Source organism: Coenobita brevimanus, chromosome 1 (assembly GCF_032717465.1).
Source record: "Coenobita brevimanus isolate Jiangsu-jjx chromosome 1, ASM3271746v2, whole genome shotgun sequence".
Taxonomy (NCBI): Eukaryota; Metazoa; Arthropoda; class Malacostraca; order Decapoda; family Coenobitidae; genus Coenobita; species Coenobita brevimanus.
Window position 1 is genome coordinate 47,055,296 of NC_136954.1, and position 18,464 is coordinate 47,073,759.

The following is an 18,464-nucleotide window of genomic DNA, read 5'->3' on the forward strand; positions in this document are numbered from 1 at the left end:
ACTTTACTCTTCCTTACATTCACCTTTAGATTCCGTTTCATACACACTTTCCCAAACTCATCCACCAAGCCTTGCAGCTCCCCTTCGTCTTCACTCAACAACACAGAATCATCTGCAAACAACAGTACAGGGAGTTTCCAAACACTACCCTCTCTCACCAGGGCCACTCCAACATCCACTACCCTACCTTGTACCTCTTTTATTACCCCATCCATGTACAGACTGAACAACCATGAAGACATGACACATCCCTGTTTCAACCCAACCTTCAAAGAGAAAAATTCACTCAGTTCACCATCCACACGCACTGCAGCCTTAGCACCATCATACATACTCTTCACAGCATTCAGCAACTTCCCACCTACTCCATATAATCTTAATACTTTCCACAATCCTTGTCTATCCACCCTGTCATATGCTTTCTCCAAATCCATGAAAGCCACATACAACTTCTTTCCCTTCTCTAGAAACTTTTCCATTAAAGATCCAAGAATGAATATCTGATCTACACAACCTCTTCCCTTCCTAAAGCCTTCCTGTTCTTCTCCAATTAATTCCTCTTTTCTTTCTCTGACTCTGTCAGTAAGTATCCTACCATACACTTTTCCTATTATATTAAGAAGACAAATGCCCCTATGATTACCACACACTTCTTTTTCCCCTTTTCCTTTGTACAAGGGAATAATTATACCTGACTTCCAATCCTCCAGGACTCTACCTTCCTCCTAGGCCAATCTGCACATCGTCCACATCCATTCTACTATTATCTCTCCCATGTTTCAGCATTTCACCACACACTCCATCAATTCCTGGGGCTTTCCCCAATTTGACTTTCTTCATTTCTTCCACAACTTCTATCCTACTGATTTCTTCCTGACTTCTCACCTCCCTTCTTCTTCCAGCCATTCCCCAGCCACTTGTACTCGCATTACTTCCATCCTCTATGTTCAACAATTCCTTAAAGTGTTCTCTCCATCTGCTCACTTTTTCTCCCTTCTCCACTAGTAATCTACCATTTTTATCTTTCACTCCCCTGCTAACTTCACTTCCACCCTGTCTTACTCTCTTCACCTCTTTCCAGAACATTTTCTTACAGTCCCTCCACTTTACACTTAAATTCCTTCCAAATTCCTCATCCACTCTCTTCTTACTCTCTCTTATTAATCTTTTCACCTCTCTCTTTCTTTCTACATACAACTCTCTCTTCCGCCTCTCAACTTCTTCCTTGCCAGGTTATAATTATACACTGTAACCTAGGTGAGGGGGATTTCTCTCTCTCTCTCTCTCTCTCTCTCTCTCTCTCTCTCTCTGTCTCCCAGACGGTTTTTATTTAAAGTTTAGGAGACCTCTTGTAATGTAAGGTTAAATGACGGCAATATAGTACCACTAGTTCTACAACTTTCTCCAAAGCTGAATAGGGCCTCAACTTAGTCTGAAGATGTAAGATGAAACTTAAACTTACATCATGTGAGAGAAGTATTTAAAAGAAAATGAAGAAGAGAAAACCAATGGAGGGTAACTGAAGTACAATTAAGGCAACACTGACCTGTCTCACCAGCTCCCCCACCATGCCGTCCCAGCCACCGTACTGGCCATCGTTCTGGCCACCGTACTTGTTGTCCTTCACAAGTTGCAATGTGTCTGGAAAAAAAATCCCGTGAGTAAATAGGTTAACAGATACACAGGCTAGCATTAACAAGAGAATATGATTATGAGATATATAAATTACTGGGCACCACAGGTGTTCAAAGTTAATATCTAGGGGAAATTAAAAAAAAAAAAAAAAAACTGTGGGTAAGTACATTAACAAGAGGAAATCGATAAGGAAACAATATGTGATCTACAGAAAATACAATAACCTTCACACGCTGCAATGTGTCTTGTGGGACACAGACGAGTGAGTAACAGATTAATAGGAAAGAGGGCACCAAGTATACAATAACATAACTATGCGACAGAGACAAAACCCTACAAGCAAGGAAGAAGATGCCCTTATTAAACAAGATCACTCAAAGAGCCCGTACCTCCACTGAGGCAGCACCATTGCCCTTACATGTGTTTCAGACTTTTTTTTTAACTTTTTTTTTCAAACAAATTCATTCACGTCCTTCTGATATTCCTGTCATTATACGAAACAAAATAGTCAGAGGTTACAATAAACTAAGAGGGCAATCACTGTTGTGAAAGAAATTCCTAAAGCGCCATAAATATATCCTGCATCTCCACCACGAAAACGAAAGTAACTGCCACTAAAGACAAAGAAATTTATGTCTCCTAAAATAACACTTTCACAATCTATACACGCTTTCACTTATTCTGCACAATCACAGGGCGATTCTATTCGGCTTAGAGAAATTTTGCCCGTCAAAGAATTGATACCTCACGATTAACCTTGTGTGGTAGGTTGTGCCAACCATCATCCACTCACTTGATGTAGTGCTCCCTACTTATCCATCACCTGTTTCATTCTTCTTGTGTTTGCCCTCTTCTCTTCCTATTACTCCCACCTTTTTCTCCCATCTTTCCTGTCGATTTTTCTTTTTCAGGTGTCTTTACATTGAATGACAGGCATCATGGTTTCCTGTAAGCCAGGAAACCTTGTACAACGCTAGGTGGTAGCCATATTATCAATTGTTATGTGTTCCCTACGTGTCAACAAGTTGACTGGCGTAGGGTTAGTGTCCCTCCCCTTAAAAAGACAAATGGCCACCCTTTACGGGATTATGGCGTCTAGGTCGTTATAGATAGATACATGGGCAATTAACCTTTACACAGGTAGAAACTTCCTCAACTGAACAAAATACTACGAAATTTTCATGAATATAATAACAAAATGCGTCCAAGTCATCGACAATATTAAAACACACGTTAACTCTTTACCTCTGACATCTCCATTTAAGTACTTAAAAACCGAGTATTTTTGTTGTATATTATTTTTTCTTTTGTTCCCCTCTCACTTTCCCCCCCAACTCCTTTCCCCCCCCCCTTGCCTACACACCCAGTGACCGCCTCAACACTCCGGGGGTATAATAACTGTTGAGGGCCAAACAGCTACGGGTACACGACACCTATCAGAGGGCAGTTAGGGTGGGTGTATAAGAGGGGCATTCTGAAAATTCCCTGTCAAGTGGAACCGGTTTTACGTTGAAACGGCCCCAGCAACTGAACCGCGTCACGTAGCCAACAAGAACTCCGCCCCCCCAACCCCGACATACCATGCAAACATTCCCTACGACTGTAAAACTGCATAAATATCAATCTCCAACAAAACAATCCGAAAATACACAAGTACCTTAGAAGTTGTAAACCTACGAAACTGTTTAGTTTACCTCTAATATGGTAACCTCATTACATAAGGCAAAAACCTTAAATTGATTACTTTCGTCAGATGGAAGCCAGAAAATACCATGTGCTCTCAGAAATTTAAAAAAAGAATCAGAAATAACATCTTCACCTCAAACACCAAAAAATGTAGTATTATAAACAGATTTCATACCTGCTTACACAAATACCTCATGAAATAAACTGATCAAGACGCAAACCACTCAAATTTATTCCTTACCCCTAAAAATACATTGAAAAATCAAATATCTATATATCAATTGCCAGACTCCTTTAATCCCGTAATGGGTGGCCACAAAAAAATCGCCTCCATGTCGCCCCGTCCCCCGCCATTTCACTACTCTGCTCCCAGTGCACACACCCCTCTCTCATTTACCTCTCCACTCCATCCCTCCATCTCAATCCTTGGCCTCCCCCTCCCTATCCACCCTCCACCTCACTCACATACACCCTCCTCGTCAGCCTCTCGCTCTCCATCCTCTCGATATGGCCAAAAATCAAATACAATTAATTCTGAGGAAAGAGGTCAAGAGGTCTTCAGCTTAGCCCTTGTAGGGATGATTCCCAGAAATTTACCTTAAGATACCCCAGAAATACTACGTTACCCTCTAACACCTCCTCATTTTCCAGCACAAGCCCCCAAACTCATATACTCACAGTTAATTCCGAGGAAGGATGCCAAGAGGTCAGCGAGGTCTTTAGCGTATCCCTCGTAACGATCATTGCCAGTGTAGTTACCGTCCTTCCTTAGCATCAAGAATGGCTTTTCCTGTGATGACAGAAAACGGGGCCGCTATATTAACCTAAGGAAAATGGGATCACACTAATTTTTCAACTAATATATATAAAATTCCTCTTTCTGAGAGAGAGAGAGAGAGAGAGAGAGAGAGAGAGAGAGAGAGAGAGATGAAAAGGCAGCACCAGGTAACAAAGACCAAATGGCACTAAGCCGCATCACAGAGTGAAAATATTTAAAAGGAGGAAACTAAGGGAAAATGGAAGATAAAATTAAATGTTATACAAAATCCCTAAATGAGTTAAAAAGGACATTAAACGGGTAATTGAAAAATACCGAGACTCACTTAAAATATCGCTTAAATCTGGAGGTCGGCAGAGAGAGAGAGAGAGAGAGAGAGATACACACGCACCAATATGGATGTAACGATGTAAGATCTGTCAGCCATCACCCGGTCAGTCATGTGGCTCGTGTACTTGACCGCCACTGTTTCCAGCCCTCGGGTGTCGCTCCACGTCCCGATCTGAAAGAGAAAGAAAATATGAGAATAAATGAATGAATGAACTATCTACCGCCAGGAAACAAAAGCCATGTGACATTAAGGTAGAAAATTATAACGGCAGAGAGGAAACTGGTAATTTTAAAGGTTAACTACGTGTATATACGACAAACGAAGAACATGAGTAATTAGAACTGGATAGGATATTAATGTGACTGTGTAATGGTATAAGACGTGTAATAGATAAAGAGGGAGATTAAAACACACACACACACACACACACACACACACACACACACACACACACACACACACACACACACAGCCATTTGTCCGGGTTGCTCCTCAGGTGGATGATAAGTGCTCTTGTTGCTTCCGCAGACGATTTTATTCAGCTTAATACAGACTCTTCGAACTTAATGGATTCTATCGTATAAACCCTTCACGAACCCCTTCCTTCCTCGAGGCCCGTCCTTGGCTGGAGAATATTGTCTTTCCGTCTCTCAACGTAAGTAAGGTCTGTGTGGAAGAAGCACCTTGACCTCTGTGTAACTCTGCCGCCGCCTCCTCCAGTCCGTCTCTCCATCCATTCCTGTCTCTATCCTTCTCCTTCTTATCCTAATCTTTAGTCCTCTCAAACAACTCTCTTCCACTCCTCTCAACCTTCACATGCGTTCGTCCAACAAGGATGCGTAAATTGCGGACAAGTGATTATCCAGGCGTAATAAGCAAAATAAATCACTAAGATACAGGTGCTTGAGAGCCACCTAAGCTGACGAGAATACCACCTTACGGGTTGCAATGTGGGTAGCCGAGGAGGCTTCGTTGCATCTCCTCCTCAACGATTTATTTTGCATATTACGACTCAACATTTACCTGTATGCTTTTTACATCGCTAACATATCGACATAGTTTGTATCAACAAAAAAAAGGAGAATATCGAGGCGTAGTGTGCAGCATAAGTAGCTAAAACAGAAGTGCTAGTAAGTGACCGTGACCACTTAAAATACAGCCTTAGACCTCCTGACTGACATGTTTCTAAGAGGTGAATAAAATCGCCTGTATTACGCTTGAAGAAACCAATTACTTTGTTACTTGGAGAAAATGTTATTCGTCACAGATTTTAACATTTCTGATGAACCACTTTTCCCTCGTGTACAGCTGACCTACTTAGTCCCGTGACGATACTATTTATTTCAAGCTACGTCTGTACAAATTTATACAACTTTGGACAGAGATGTAGGAGTCAAAGGGTTAACTAAGGCTGTCTAAATCCTCAAGTAAAAAGTCTCACCTATACTGAATAAAATAATTTAGTTAGAAAAGATAAAATAAAAAAGGTCACGGGAATGAAGGTGGCACGTAAACCACCTGTCGCAGGGGGAAATATAATGCAAAGTAGTGAATGACAGGGAAAGGGATGACGCCGTGACTTATATCTTGTCATATCACTGGGCTGAATTTCCTTGCACGTCTTCCTTAGCGATTTATTTTTGGACATGGCTGGTTAATGCCCTTTTGTACGTTATTTATGCAAAGTATGGTGATATTAAATGTTTTATGTAACACGACATGGTCAGTAATGTGTAACAAACAAAAAAAGTTGCTTAGAAAAAGGTGTTAGGGAGCGTCCTTAGCCGACAAGAATACGGACTTAAGTGGCTTTGGCTAGTTCGTGACACCTCTCCTTAGCTACTTATTCTGCCCATTAAAAAAAAAGAAAAAAAAAAAAAGACCCCAATATCCTCCTGACTTACTGATGCCAACTATGTCGATATAAAAACGATGTATGTGGCGTACAAAGATAAATCGCTAAGGAAAAGGAGCTACGAAGCCTCCTGTGCTACCCAGAATACAGACCTACTAAGGATTTCAGGGGCAGTGTCCAACCGTTTTTTTTAAATAACGTCTCAACAAAGCGTCGGACAAGGATTTAACTTTGGCAGTGCATGTTTGAGACCCCGACCTAATTTGTAAAATTATGCTTTTGTACCAAATGTGTATGATTAAGGCATTTATAAGAGTAAATGTAGGGTAAACTTAGCTAAAATCGTCAGAGGCATGCAGCGAGGCTAGCTTCGGTCACGATACAAGCCCCGCCCACAATTCGGAACGTGACGTCGGTGTGACGTAGTAGTAATCACCGACGCAAGTGGCAGTTCTGTCTTTATGTAAGCTGCTTCAGATTCAATGCCTCAGGGTTACTCATATTTCTGAGCTGCGGCTGATTTTTAGTGACTGTACATCCCTCCAGACTGCCTATTAGTACATAGTATATGCATCGCCCTCTTACACATATTGTGACGTCAATATGACTTATTCACTTCTGAAGAGTAGTAATCACTGCCTGAGCCGGCACCGCTGGGCGAGGTGATGTGGCGGCGGCCGCCGACAGGCGAGACGTTACCAAACCGAAACTTCAGCGATGGCGAGCATCTCTTATTGTCCTAGAGGTTGCAAGACTGCTTTTGTGATGCGGCTTTTCGCGGTATACAACCGCGAAAGGGTCCGCATGAGGAATTTAATATATTTCCTTTTGAATCATGCCAATCAATCACATTAAAAATGCTACTTTTCAGTTTTATTTCATTATAAAAAAATATATTCTTTTACAGATGATAGTGGGCGTTCACAATGAACAAGTTTAATAAACCACTGCTCTTTGTTACATGCACCGAGCATGTAGCAAGGGCCATATTGTCCACGTAAATGATAAGTAATTTCCTCCAAGTAAACCTTATTTTCGCTAACATTCTCCTCATATAAGGACAAAACAGAATCTGTGGTAGGGGTGAAATATTACTTCGTGTGTGTGTGTGTGTGTGTGTGTGTGTGTGTGTGTGTGTGTGTGTGTGTGAGAGAGAGAGAGAGAGAGAGAGAGAGAGAGAGAGAGTACAGTATGTGGGGGGGGGTTAGAAAGAAATGCCACTTGCGTCGGTGATTACTACTACGTCACACCGACGTCACGTTCCGAATTGTGGGCGGGGCTTGTATCGTGACCGAAGCTAGCCTCGCTGCATGCCTCTGACGATTTTAGCTAAGTTTACCCTACATTTACTCTTATAAATGCCTTAATCATACACATTTGGTACAAAAGCATAATTTTACAAATTAGGTCGGGGTCTCAAACATGCACTGCCAAAGTTAAATCCTTGTCCGACGCTTTGTTGAGACGTTATTTAAAAAAAAACAGTTGGACACTGCCCCTGAAATCCTTAGTAAGTCCATAATAGCATAAAGTGAAGAGGGTGGCCGGAGTTGGTGAATGGGAGAATTATACAGAAGGTTGTGTTGGCGGAGAGAGACACAGACCCGTTGACAAGACCCGGGTTCATGTTGGTGCTGGGACAAGACATGATGCTGGGGGTCTGTATTCAGCTGGCATCTTAACTCTCAGGCTCCTGTGACTCACTCCTATCTCAGTAAAGACGTCTGGCATTTACTGAAATAATAATGGTTGTCCCGAGCATGCGAGAGTGAAGAGTGGGAGGATTCCATAACATATTGCTATTTCCACACATCGCTCTCACTAGCCTATATCTATCTATTTTTCTCTCTATCAATTGATCAGTCTACCTGTCTATCTATTTATCTATCTACAAGTTTATCCATCTACCTGTCTATCTATCTATCTATATATCTACCACTTTAATCATCTACCTGTCTATCAATCTATCTGACGAGGGTTAACTAATTTGGAGGACAGAGAGGACTCCATAACATTTTACTGAGTATTGTCAAAGACTCTCTCTCTCTCTCTCTCTCTCTCTCTCTCTCTACTGTATATCCACATCTATTTAAAGAGTAAACTAATTTGCAGGGCAGACACGACTTCATAACATTTTACTATTTTCACAGATCTCTATCTCTCTATCTCTATCTAAACATACACACATTAGAGGTCTGTCCTATGTTGAATAGGTCGGCTGGTGGCAAGGAAAGCAAAAACACATCACCGTACAAAAAGATATAATCGGAATTTCTCATAAATCCTTTGCTATGAGAGGTCCATCTAAATACCGGTACAATAAGTCGCCAGGTGGCAGCAAGAGTTAAATAAGGAAATACGGTATACGGTGTGGAAGGAGCTAAAAATGCCGCCAGGGATGGAAGGGAACGACTGACGCAATGACCACCTCGGCACGACATAACTCAGAGCACGACCACTGACGACACGCTGCTAAATTCACGACGACAGCTGAGTGGGGAGGGGGGAGGTGGAGGCAGACAAGGGGTGGGACGATGGAATGACTGTGAAGAAGGAAGATGGACAGAAAGAGACGGAGGAGGAAGAGGAGGATAGAATGGCAGTGTAAACAGAAAACCCAAGAAAAAACAACAAAACTCCGGTAAAACTTACAATTAACAGTGAACGAGTAATAATTTACAGCCTACATGAGCAAGAAAAATGGAAACCTTTGTGAGTCACACCCACCCCAAGTAGGCTATCCACCACGTCAGCACATCCCAGGGAGTGTTCTTTGTCTCTGCGCACATTCAGGACACATCCCAAGCATCTCAGACACACACCAGACGTACAAGCACACCAGATAAGCTACCATTACCCACTCTATCCCCCATGAGAGAGAGAGAGAGAGAGTCATCCTTCAGGAAGGTAGTGTGACGCAGTGAGTAACAGTAAGGGACACACGTTGGATTTGGCCGTCCGTACTATTTAGGGTAGGAACTTATAAGAACATGAACATAAACTGTTGAAAAAAATGGCACTTTTATGGAAATAAGGAAAAACGTGAAATGCAGAATTAAATTATAAAAAGCAAAAAGGAAGAGTGAACGAAAAAAAAAAAATACAAAATGAAAAATTTTTCAACAAACAATTGGCGCACAAATAATAAAAAAATCATAAAACAGGGGAATAGGAAGTATGAAGACAGCAAAACAAATTACGAACAAAAAGAATTTAAAAACAGACACCACAAATAATGCGATGAATAAATAATTATGTAATAAAACTTAAAAAAACAAAAATTACATAACTGGTAAGAAACCTGAAAATAGTTAAAAAACTGAAGACAAAGACCCCATCAAATGACACACACACACACACACACACACACACACACACACACACACACACACAGTCATCCTCAAAGACAACACCGGTGAGTGAATCTAATAAAACCAAACACGAACTGAGACATACAAAGAAACTAGAACAATGAAAAACACCAAACATCAGAACGGAAAACTCAAGTCAGCCTACGAGTAAAGCCCGATGAATAACATTTGAGAACAGACGAAGCCACGATCAAACACAAAACTGTGAAAATTACATAAAACGGTATTTTGGAAAGAACCAAAAACTGTCAGCCTGAACGTAATGCTCAGTGAATGACTGTGATAAGTATAAAATTATTCATGAATTACAGCACGAAAAGGTACGAAGAAAATGGAAAAAAAAAAACTAAGAATATTGAACCACTAAAAAAAAAAGACAAAAAAAAAACTACCAGCTGAGGAGGCAGTAAAAGTCATCAAAACCAAAGTCTGTCTAAATCCTGTGAACGACAATGAAAAAATGAATATAAATACTCTAAAGAATATAATAAAGAAGTAATATAACACTAGGCATCGGGGAAATACAAGCAAGAAAATATAAAGAAAAGTCAACCAAAAACGAAAAAAAAAAATTAATATCAGCCTGAAGGTTAAGCCTTGTGAACGCCAATAACAGAGTGAGTTGCAGGGACGTGACGTGAAACTCTGGACCAAAAATACACACACACACACACACACACACGCACAAAGAATAACACCCAACAAAAACATTCAAACATCAGAGTCAGGCAAGAGTTAAAGCGTGTTGTAGCTGTTTGTTATTGTTGCAACCACAGGCTCTTCTGAATATGAATTAGGCGAACTGCAGGCTGAATCTGCGCAGCTCGCCATCCTTCCAGCAGAGGACAGAGAAGGAGTTAAGGATCGTGTGTATATTTTGGCGGCGGAGCCGACTATATCGGTGCCACCACGAGCAGGCGTCCCTCACCAGCCTTGTGAACGATAAAAATAGATTCTAAGTGACCAAAACAGAAGTATAAACTATCCAAAGAAAACTCCCAAGTAAAACAGAAAATTACAATAAAAACGAAAAAAAAAAAAACGATAAAAAATACCAACAAAACCACAACATAGATGAGGAAAAATACAAGCATAACCACGATACAAACGAAGAAAACGGAAATAAAATCCCGATTAAACGAAGAAAAGCGCAAACAAATCCAAGAGTAAACGGAAAATAAAGAAACAAACGAAAAAAACGATGCTAAACAAAACCACGATTAAAACGAGGAAAAATACAACCAAAATAAAAACAAAGAAATAAAACCACGGTAAAAACGATGAAAAATAAAACCACGATAAAAACGAAGAAAAATAAAACCACGAAAAAAAGATGAAAAGCAAACAAAACCACGATAAAAAAAGAAGAAAAAGCAACAACACCAACAAACTACAAAAACACGATAAACCGGAGAAAAAACAAACAAAACCGCGATAGAAACGGAGAAAAACAAATACGAGCAAAACTGATTCTGCTTCACGTAATTTCTCTATGAAGACAAATAATACATCCTAAGCGACCACGATGGAGCATAAACGACCGAACCTCCCGGAAAAAAGGATAAAAACCGATAACGTGGGTGATTAATAACACTTAAGATGGAGGAAGAGAGGGAGGCTGGGACGGAGAAAAGGAGGGAGGCTGAGGGGGAAAGGCAGGCAGAAGGGAAGGAGAGGAGGTTGGGATGGAAGGATTTAGGGAGGTTTGGAGGAAAGCTAGGATGGAGGGAGGGAGGAAGAGGGGGAAGCTAGGAGGGAGAGACGGAGGGAGGCTAACAGAGGTAGAAGGAAAGGAGGTTGGAAGATAACAGAGCTGGAAGGAGTATAACAGAGCTGGAAGGAGAGGGGGAGGAAGGGTAACAGGGCTGGAGGGAGAGATGGAGGAAAGATAACAGGGCTGGAGGGGAAGAGGAAGGCTTGCAAGGAGAGAGGATGGATACCGATGAGGGAGAGGGGGATGCTGGCAGGGAGAGAGAAAAGAAAGGAAAATGAGAGAGGGACAAAGAAACTGAAAGGAATGGAGGAGGGAGATGTACAGGGTGGAAAGAAGGAAGGAAAGAAAGGGGAAGGCTGGCAAGGAAGGAAAAGAAAGGGAGGAGAAAGAAAGAGGGATGGAAGGTGCAAGGGATGGAATGAGGCTGGGTGGGTGGGAGATGGGAGGAGAGGAGGTAAGACTAGTAGGCGTAGACTGAGAGAAGAGAGGAAGAGGGAAGAGAGGAACGGAGAGGAAGGTGGAAGACAAGTTAGAGGAGAGGGAAAGAAGGCTGGAGTAGAGGGAGGAAAGGCTGGAGGAGGAGGGATGACTGTGAGAGAGGGAGGAGAAGAGAAGGACGGAAGGTAGGAGGAAATGGGAAAGAGAAAATGATTGTCAACAGTGGAGAGTAGTAGGGTGGATGGATGAGTGATGTGGATGGGGAGTGGCTGGGTACTGTGAATGGGGAATGGGTAGATGGATGAGTATTGTGAGTGGGGAATGGGTAGGTGGATAAGGATTATGAATGGCGGAGCTTTTGGGTGGATAAGGAGTGGGTGTGTGGATAGGTGGACGAATGGAATCGATGAAAAGAGTGTCTGTGGATGGGTGGTGTGGCTGGGAGCTGGGTAGATGAATGGGTGAAATGGATGGGGAAGGGGTGGATGGAGAGATGGGGAGTGGGTGGATGGATGGACTGAAGGTGTTACTGTGCCAAACACAGAAATATAGCAGTAAATAGGAGATGCTCCAAGGCCGAGGTGAATACAGGCCTGGGTGAGCTTTGGATGTGAATTAGTGGAACGGAGAGCTCTGAGGCTGACTGGCATGGATTTAATACGGAGGCAATGGTAATCAGTGGACAGGAGAGCTCTGATGTTGGTTGGCAGGGACCTCAAAGGTAGGCTGAGGTGAAATAGTTAAAGAGCTCTAAAGATAAATAAGTAGGTGGCTTTTGGAAATAGACAGGTGGGTAGGTGAGTGATTTCTGAATGTGCTGTGTGTGAGTGCATTTTGAAGTTTGTTGACAGAGTTTAACACCTTCAATCCGCACCATATTTTTTCGCATTAATCCTATAACCAGTTCGTTTTGCTATGAAGAGCTTATCAAACTGATGTAGTTAAATTACAGCCTTCATAAACCCCTTCTCTACTAAACATCCTTTCTAAGCTTAATGAAATTGCCTAAAGGTAGGAAATTATAACAAGAGAACACATTACTGGATTATAAGGGGGACAGGTGAATGTGTGTGAGTGAATGTGAACGTGTATGAGTGAATGAGCTTTAGAGATGAATACTGAGATGGTCTCTATCGATGGGTCAGCGTGTGGGTGAGCAAAGGAAAGAGTGAATGGATGATTTGTGGTTCTGGGCAGTAAGCATCTTAAAATACGTGGATGTGTCAAATTATAATAGCCAGTTTGCTTTCATCTGACAGAACTGAGTCACTCTCATATCTCACATATTAAATTGCGGTGCCTTGAAATTAGCGACTCTTAGTTATGAGGTAGGAATGAGTCTCCTTGATAACTAGTCAAATTTATACTCCAATTCAACTTCACCTAATAATCAACTGACCTGAGAGGGGTTATGGATATTGGTCAGGTAAAAAAAAAAAAAAAAAAAAAAAAACAAGGACTGAGTCTATATGTGGGCTCTGGAGGTTGTTACGGGGGGGGGGGGTATGAGGGAGGGCGGCTTGTGAGGGGATCAGCGGTGTCCTTGGTGTGTCGTGGGTGTGAATAACGACGCCTAAGGAGTCAATACAGCGCCAATGCTCAATATTGTGGCTTGGGGACCAGCTGGGGGTAAAGCCGTGTACACTATAAGGATTCCAAATATATAGGGTAAGGCCAGGTAAAATGAAAATTGAGGGAGCAGTTCGTGGACACAGACAGATAGACAGAAAGTGCCCTTTATGTTGTAGATAATGTAGTGTTGCAGCACACACACACACACACACACACACACAAACACACACACACACACACACACACACACACACACACACACACACACACACACACACACACACACACACAGGGAAAGTGTCCAGGAGGGAAAATGTCTGAGCTCTCTATTCAACAGCCTCCAACATGTCTACCACCATTCACCCCTTCTTTTGTACTTTTATCACCATCTCCATCATCATCTCCAGCAATTCCACCACCACCACCAAGAACACAATCACCATTTGCTAGTTAATCATGACTATCAACTCCCTAACCATTAACATTACCACTTATGCTTCCTCCATCAATAACATTAACACTACCCCAATTCCTACCACCACTTCCACTACTACCATTACTACTAGTACTACTACCATTCCCATACTAACGCCCTGCACACCACTACCACCATCTCTTACCACTGTCACCATCCTTATCACTACCACCATCCACATCTATACCACCAACCTAACTACCATCACGCAACACCACTACCATCATTACATCTACCACTACACCAAATATTTCCGATTCCCCCTCCACCACAACCGAGTTTCACACCATTACCCCTTTCCTTATCACCTTAACCATACCCACCAACCACCAACACATTTACTAACAAAACCACCAGCACCCTCCCCCCACCAGCCACCACCACCTTTCCTATCATCTGGCCACAACACGCCACAAATATTGCTATACTGTATTTCCACCACCACCACAATCCCCACCCCCCTTCCTCCCCCAGCGTCTCCAGGGTGACGTATGATCCCAGTCTCTCTTCCGGGTCCCTATTTATATGCCGTAACCTACCGCCATGAATCATCCAATCCCACACCAATCACCACACTCTCACACCACACCCACACCAATCACCACACACTCACACCACACCCACACCAATCACCACACACTCACACCACACCCACACCAATCACCACACACTCACGCCACACCCACACCAATCACCACACACACACCATTCACTCAACACCATTTTACTCTGCACAGTGCCTTTTTATTTACCAATATTACACACACACACACACACACACACACACACACAAAGGAAGTAGTAAAATGATGAAAAATACTCTAAAAACTATTTTGATATGCGAATTTTGGCCCACCACAGGCCATCACCAGGCAAATAATGTCGTTTAATGTCAGCATGTCACTTATCATAAATATTTAATATAAAATAATTAAAGCAACGAATAAAGGAAATATAATTAAATCTAACAACTCCTCCTCCAACTCAAAACAAAGCCTCCTCCCAGTTACAAACCTAAATGATAAATGCCACGAACCCTCCAGTCGAGACCCAAGTGACTTACTCAAACCCCCTAAATGAAGCTACAAACCCATATCCACCTATACAATCCAACAAATAATCCTGAAATCAGTGTAGCTAATAACACACAGTGGTACCTTTGTTGGCATATACAGGTGGATTTGGGTTTGTAGCTTCATATTCCTTTTGTATATTACAACGCAACATTCTTCTTTATGTTATATCGAATGCATATCGACTGAGCTTAGGTTACCCCAGTAACTGAATTAAGAATTTTGAGGAGCAATGTGAAGAATAAATCGCTGTGAAAGAGGCAAACGAAGTCTACTTTTTTTTAATGCAAGGAAGAAAGAACCGCGCTACTTAAAATACGAGAATCCTGCCACGCATGTCCATATTCTCGTCCGTTATGGAGGCTCCCTAACACCTCTTTCTTAGTAATATCAATTTGTATATTATCTGGGCTGAATAAAATGGTATTGGAATGACTGACACAGAAGAGGATTTTATTTTTTTTTAACAAATGATGAACAGAGGAAGGAAACACAAAATAAATAAATGAGCAAAATAAATCGCTTAGAAAGAGGCGTTAGGGAGCTTCTTTACCGACGTGAATATGGGCCTAAATCTCAGGTGGAAAAAAAAAATGAAGGAAAAGAAACGTAGTGCCAAAAGGAATTTAGAAAGTGAACTGGAATGCATAAAGAGGAGAAAGAAGGGGAGAAGGGAGGGAATAAGGAAAGGAAAGGAAGAACTTACAGACAGGGGAAAGAGGGGAAAAGGGAAAAGAAGGGGAGGGAAAGAAAAAGGAAAATGGGAATAGGGAAAAGAAGGGGAGGGAAAGAAAAAGGAAAATGGGAAAAGGGAAGAGAAGGGGAGTGAAAGAAAAGGGAAGATAAACATAAGAAGGAAAGATGAACACAAAGTAGAGAGGAAAGGTAAGGTGAAAGGAAGTACTGAAAAGAAGGAGAAGAGGAAAGGCATGGGAAAGGAAGGGAAGAGATGGGGGAAGGAAATGAAAAGGATGAACATGAAGAGAGCGAGAGGAACAGGGAATACAAGGAGAAAAAAGAGAGAAGAAGGAACAAGAAATGAGAGGGAGGGATAGAAAGGAATGGAAAAGCGGAACGGAAGGAAAAATTAGAATAGGAAGAATGAAAGGGGATAGAAGAAGAGAATACAAGCTTGGGATGAGCGAATAGGAAAGACGGAGGCAAGGGAAAGAAAAGGAAAGAGGAGAAGTATGGCTTCGGCTTTCCTGTCATTCTCTGACTAAATATATCTGTGATGTTTATTTATCCCCTAATTCTACTGACTATCAAAAATTCTTTGACTATCTTACCTCTACGATGGAACACATTCTATCCATTTCTCCTTTCTCTGAAATCTCCATTCTAGGAGATTTCAATGTTCACCACCACCTTTGGCTCTCCTCTCCTTTCACTGATCCACCTGGTGAACAAGCCTACACCTTTTCTATCCTGAATGACCTAGAGCAGCATGTACAACACCCTACCCGTATCCCTGATCGCCTTGGAGAGAGTTCCAATATACTTGACCTCTTCCTTACAACTAATCCTTCCGCTTACACTGCTAATCTTTTCTCTCCGTTGGGCTCCTCCGATCACAACCTTATCACCTTAACCTGTCCTATCACTCCAGTACGGCCTGCAGACCCTCCAAACAAACGTCGTCTGTGGCACTTTGGAGCTGCAGACTGGGAGGCCCTCAGGCAGTACTTCATTGATTTTCCCTGGAATGATTATTGCTTCCGTGGCCGGGAGCCATCTGGGTGTGCCTTGCGCATTACAGAGGTTATTCTTTCGGGCATGGAAGCATACATTCCTTTCTCATATCCTCTGACTAATGCACGAAAGCCTTGGTTTAATCATGCTTGTTCTAATGCTGTCCGCAACAAGGAGAGGGCCTATAAAAGGTACCGGAGCCAACCCACCTCTGAATCACATCCATTATACGTTTCTGCCCGGAATCGTGCTAAGTCTGTTCTTCGCTCTGCTAAAAATAATTTCATCCGTACTAAGTGCTCTCAACTCTCTAACTCGAATTCTTCCCGCTCCTTCTGGCACCTTGCCAAAAACCTTTCTAACAACTTTACCTCATCATCCTTCCCTCCTCTTTTCTACTCTGATGGCTCTGTAGCTATTTCTTCTACTGATAAAACAGATCTCTTCACTCAGACTTTCTCCTCCAATTCCACCTTAGACGATTCCGGTGCTGTTCCTCCATCACTTCCCCCCTCTGACTTACTCATGGCTGACATTAAAATTTCTTCAGATGATGTATTTTCTGCTGTCACAGGCCTCAGTACTAATAAGGCATATGGGCCTGATGGAGTCCCTCCTGTTGTTCTCAAGAACTGTGCTTCTGTGCTTACACCCTGCCTAGGCAAAGTCTTTCGCCTTTGTCTGTCAACTTGTACCTTTCCTTCTTGCTGGAAGTTTGCTCTCATTCAGCCAGTCCCAAAGAAGGGTGACTATTCCCAACCCTCTAACTATCAAGCCAATTGCTTTAACATCCTGTATCTCAAAAGTTTTCGAGTCTGTTCTTAATAGAAAAATTTTAAAGCATCTTTCCTATCACAACCTTCTTTCTGATCGTCAGTATGGGTTCCGTCAGGGACGCTCCACCGGCGATCTTCTCACCTACCTTTCAGACTCCTGGTCATCCTCCTTTCGGGACTTTGGCGAAAGCTTTGCCATTGCACTTGACATCTCTAAGGCTTTCAATCGAGTCTGGCATAAATCTTTAATTTCCAAACTGCCCTCTTACGGTTTCTATCCTCCTATCTGTGCCTTCATCTCTAGCTTCCTTTCTGGTCGTTCTATAGCCGCTGTTGTAGACGGCCATCGTTCTTCTCCTAGATCTCTTAACAGTGGTGTTCCTCAGGGCTCTGTCCTATCACCAACTCTCTTCCTTTTATTCATCAATGACCTAAGCTGTACATCTAACCCTGTCCACTCATACGCTGATGACTCCACCCTTCACCTTTTCATTCAGTTCCCGCAACGTCCATCTCAGCAGTTACTTCAACAAACAAGAGATGAGGCTATGGCAACCCTAATGTCTGACTTGGCTCATATCTCTAACTGGGGTAAAAATAATCTTGTTGTTTTTAATGCATCAAAGACTCAGTTTTTGCACCTATCAACCCGACAAAATCTTCCACAGGTATACCCACTAATGTTTGATAATATTCAGCTTAATCCTGCATCATCCTTGAACATGCTTGGGGTTTCATTTACTCGGGACTTGTCTTGGAAAGATCATATTACATCTCTTGTAAAATCTGCTTCCAAGAGATTGGGTGTGCTAAGCCAACTCCGTTCCTTCTTTACCCCTGCACAATTGTTGACTCTATACAGGGGTTTTATCCACCCCTGTGTAGAGTACAACTCTCATGTGTGGGGAGGCTCTCCACATACAGCTCTTCTCAATAGGGTGGAGTCAAAGGCTTTTTGCCTCATTAACTCTCCTCCTCTTACTGACTCCCTTCAACCTTTGTCTCTTCGCCGCACTGTTGCATCTTTATCTCTTTTCTATCGCTACTTCAATGGTCACTGCCCTCTGA

General features: G+C 42.3%; 1 protein-coding gene across 1 annotated transcript in view; it reads right to left on the reverse strand.

Annotated features, from left to right (window-relative positions):
* The window catches only part of LOC145396382 (glutamate receptor 1-like), a 363,216-nt gene that overhangs the window by 31,650 nt on the left and 313,102 nt on the right, over positions 1-18,464 (reverse strand). The window contains exons 9-11 of the mRNA XM_080269805.1: positions 4,491-4,601; positions 4,000-4,111; positions 1,547-1,641 (exon numbers count right to left, since the gene is read on the reverse strand). Coding sequence (XP_080125931.1) covers positions 1,547-1,641; positions 4,000-4,111; positions 4,491-4,601 — 318 coding nt within the window. The remainder of the gene's footprint in view (positions 1-1,546; positions 1,642-3,999; positions 4,112-4,490; positions 4,602-18,464) is intronic.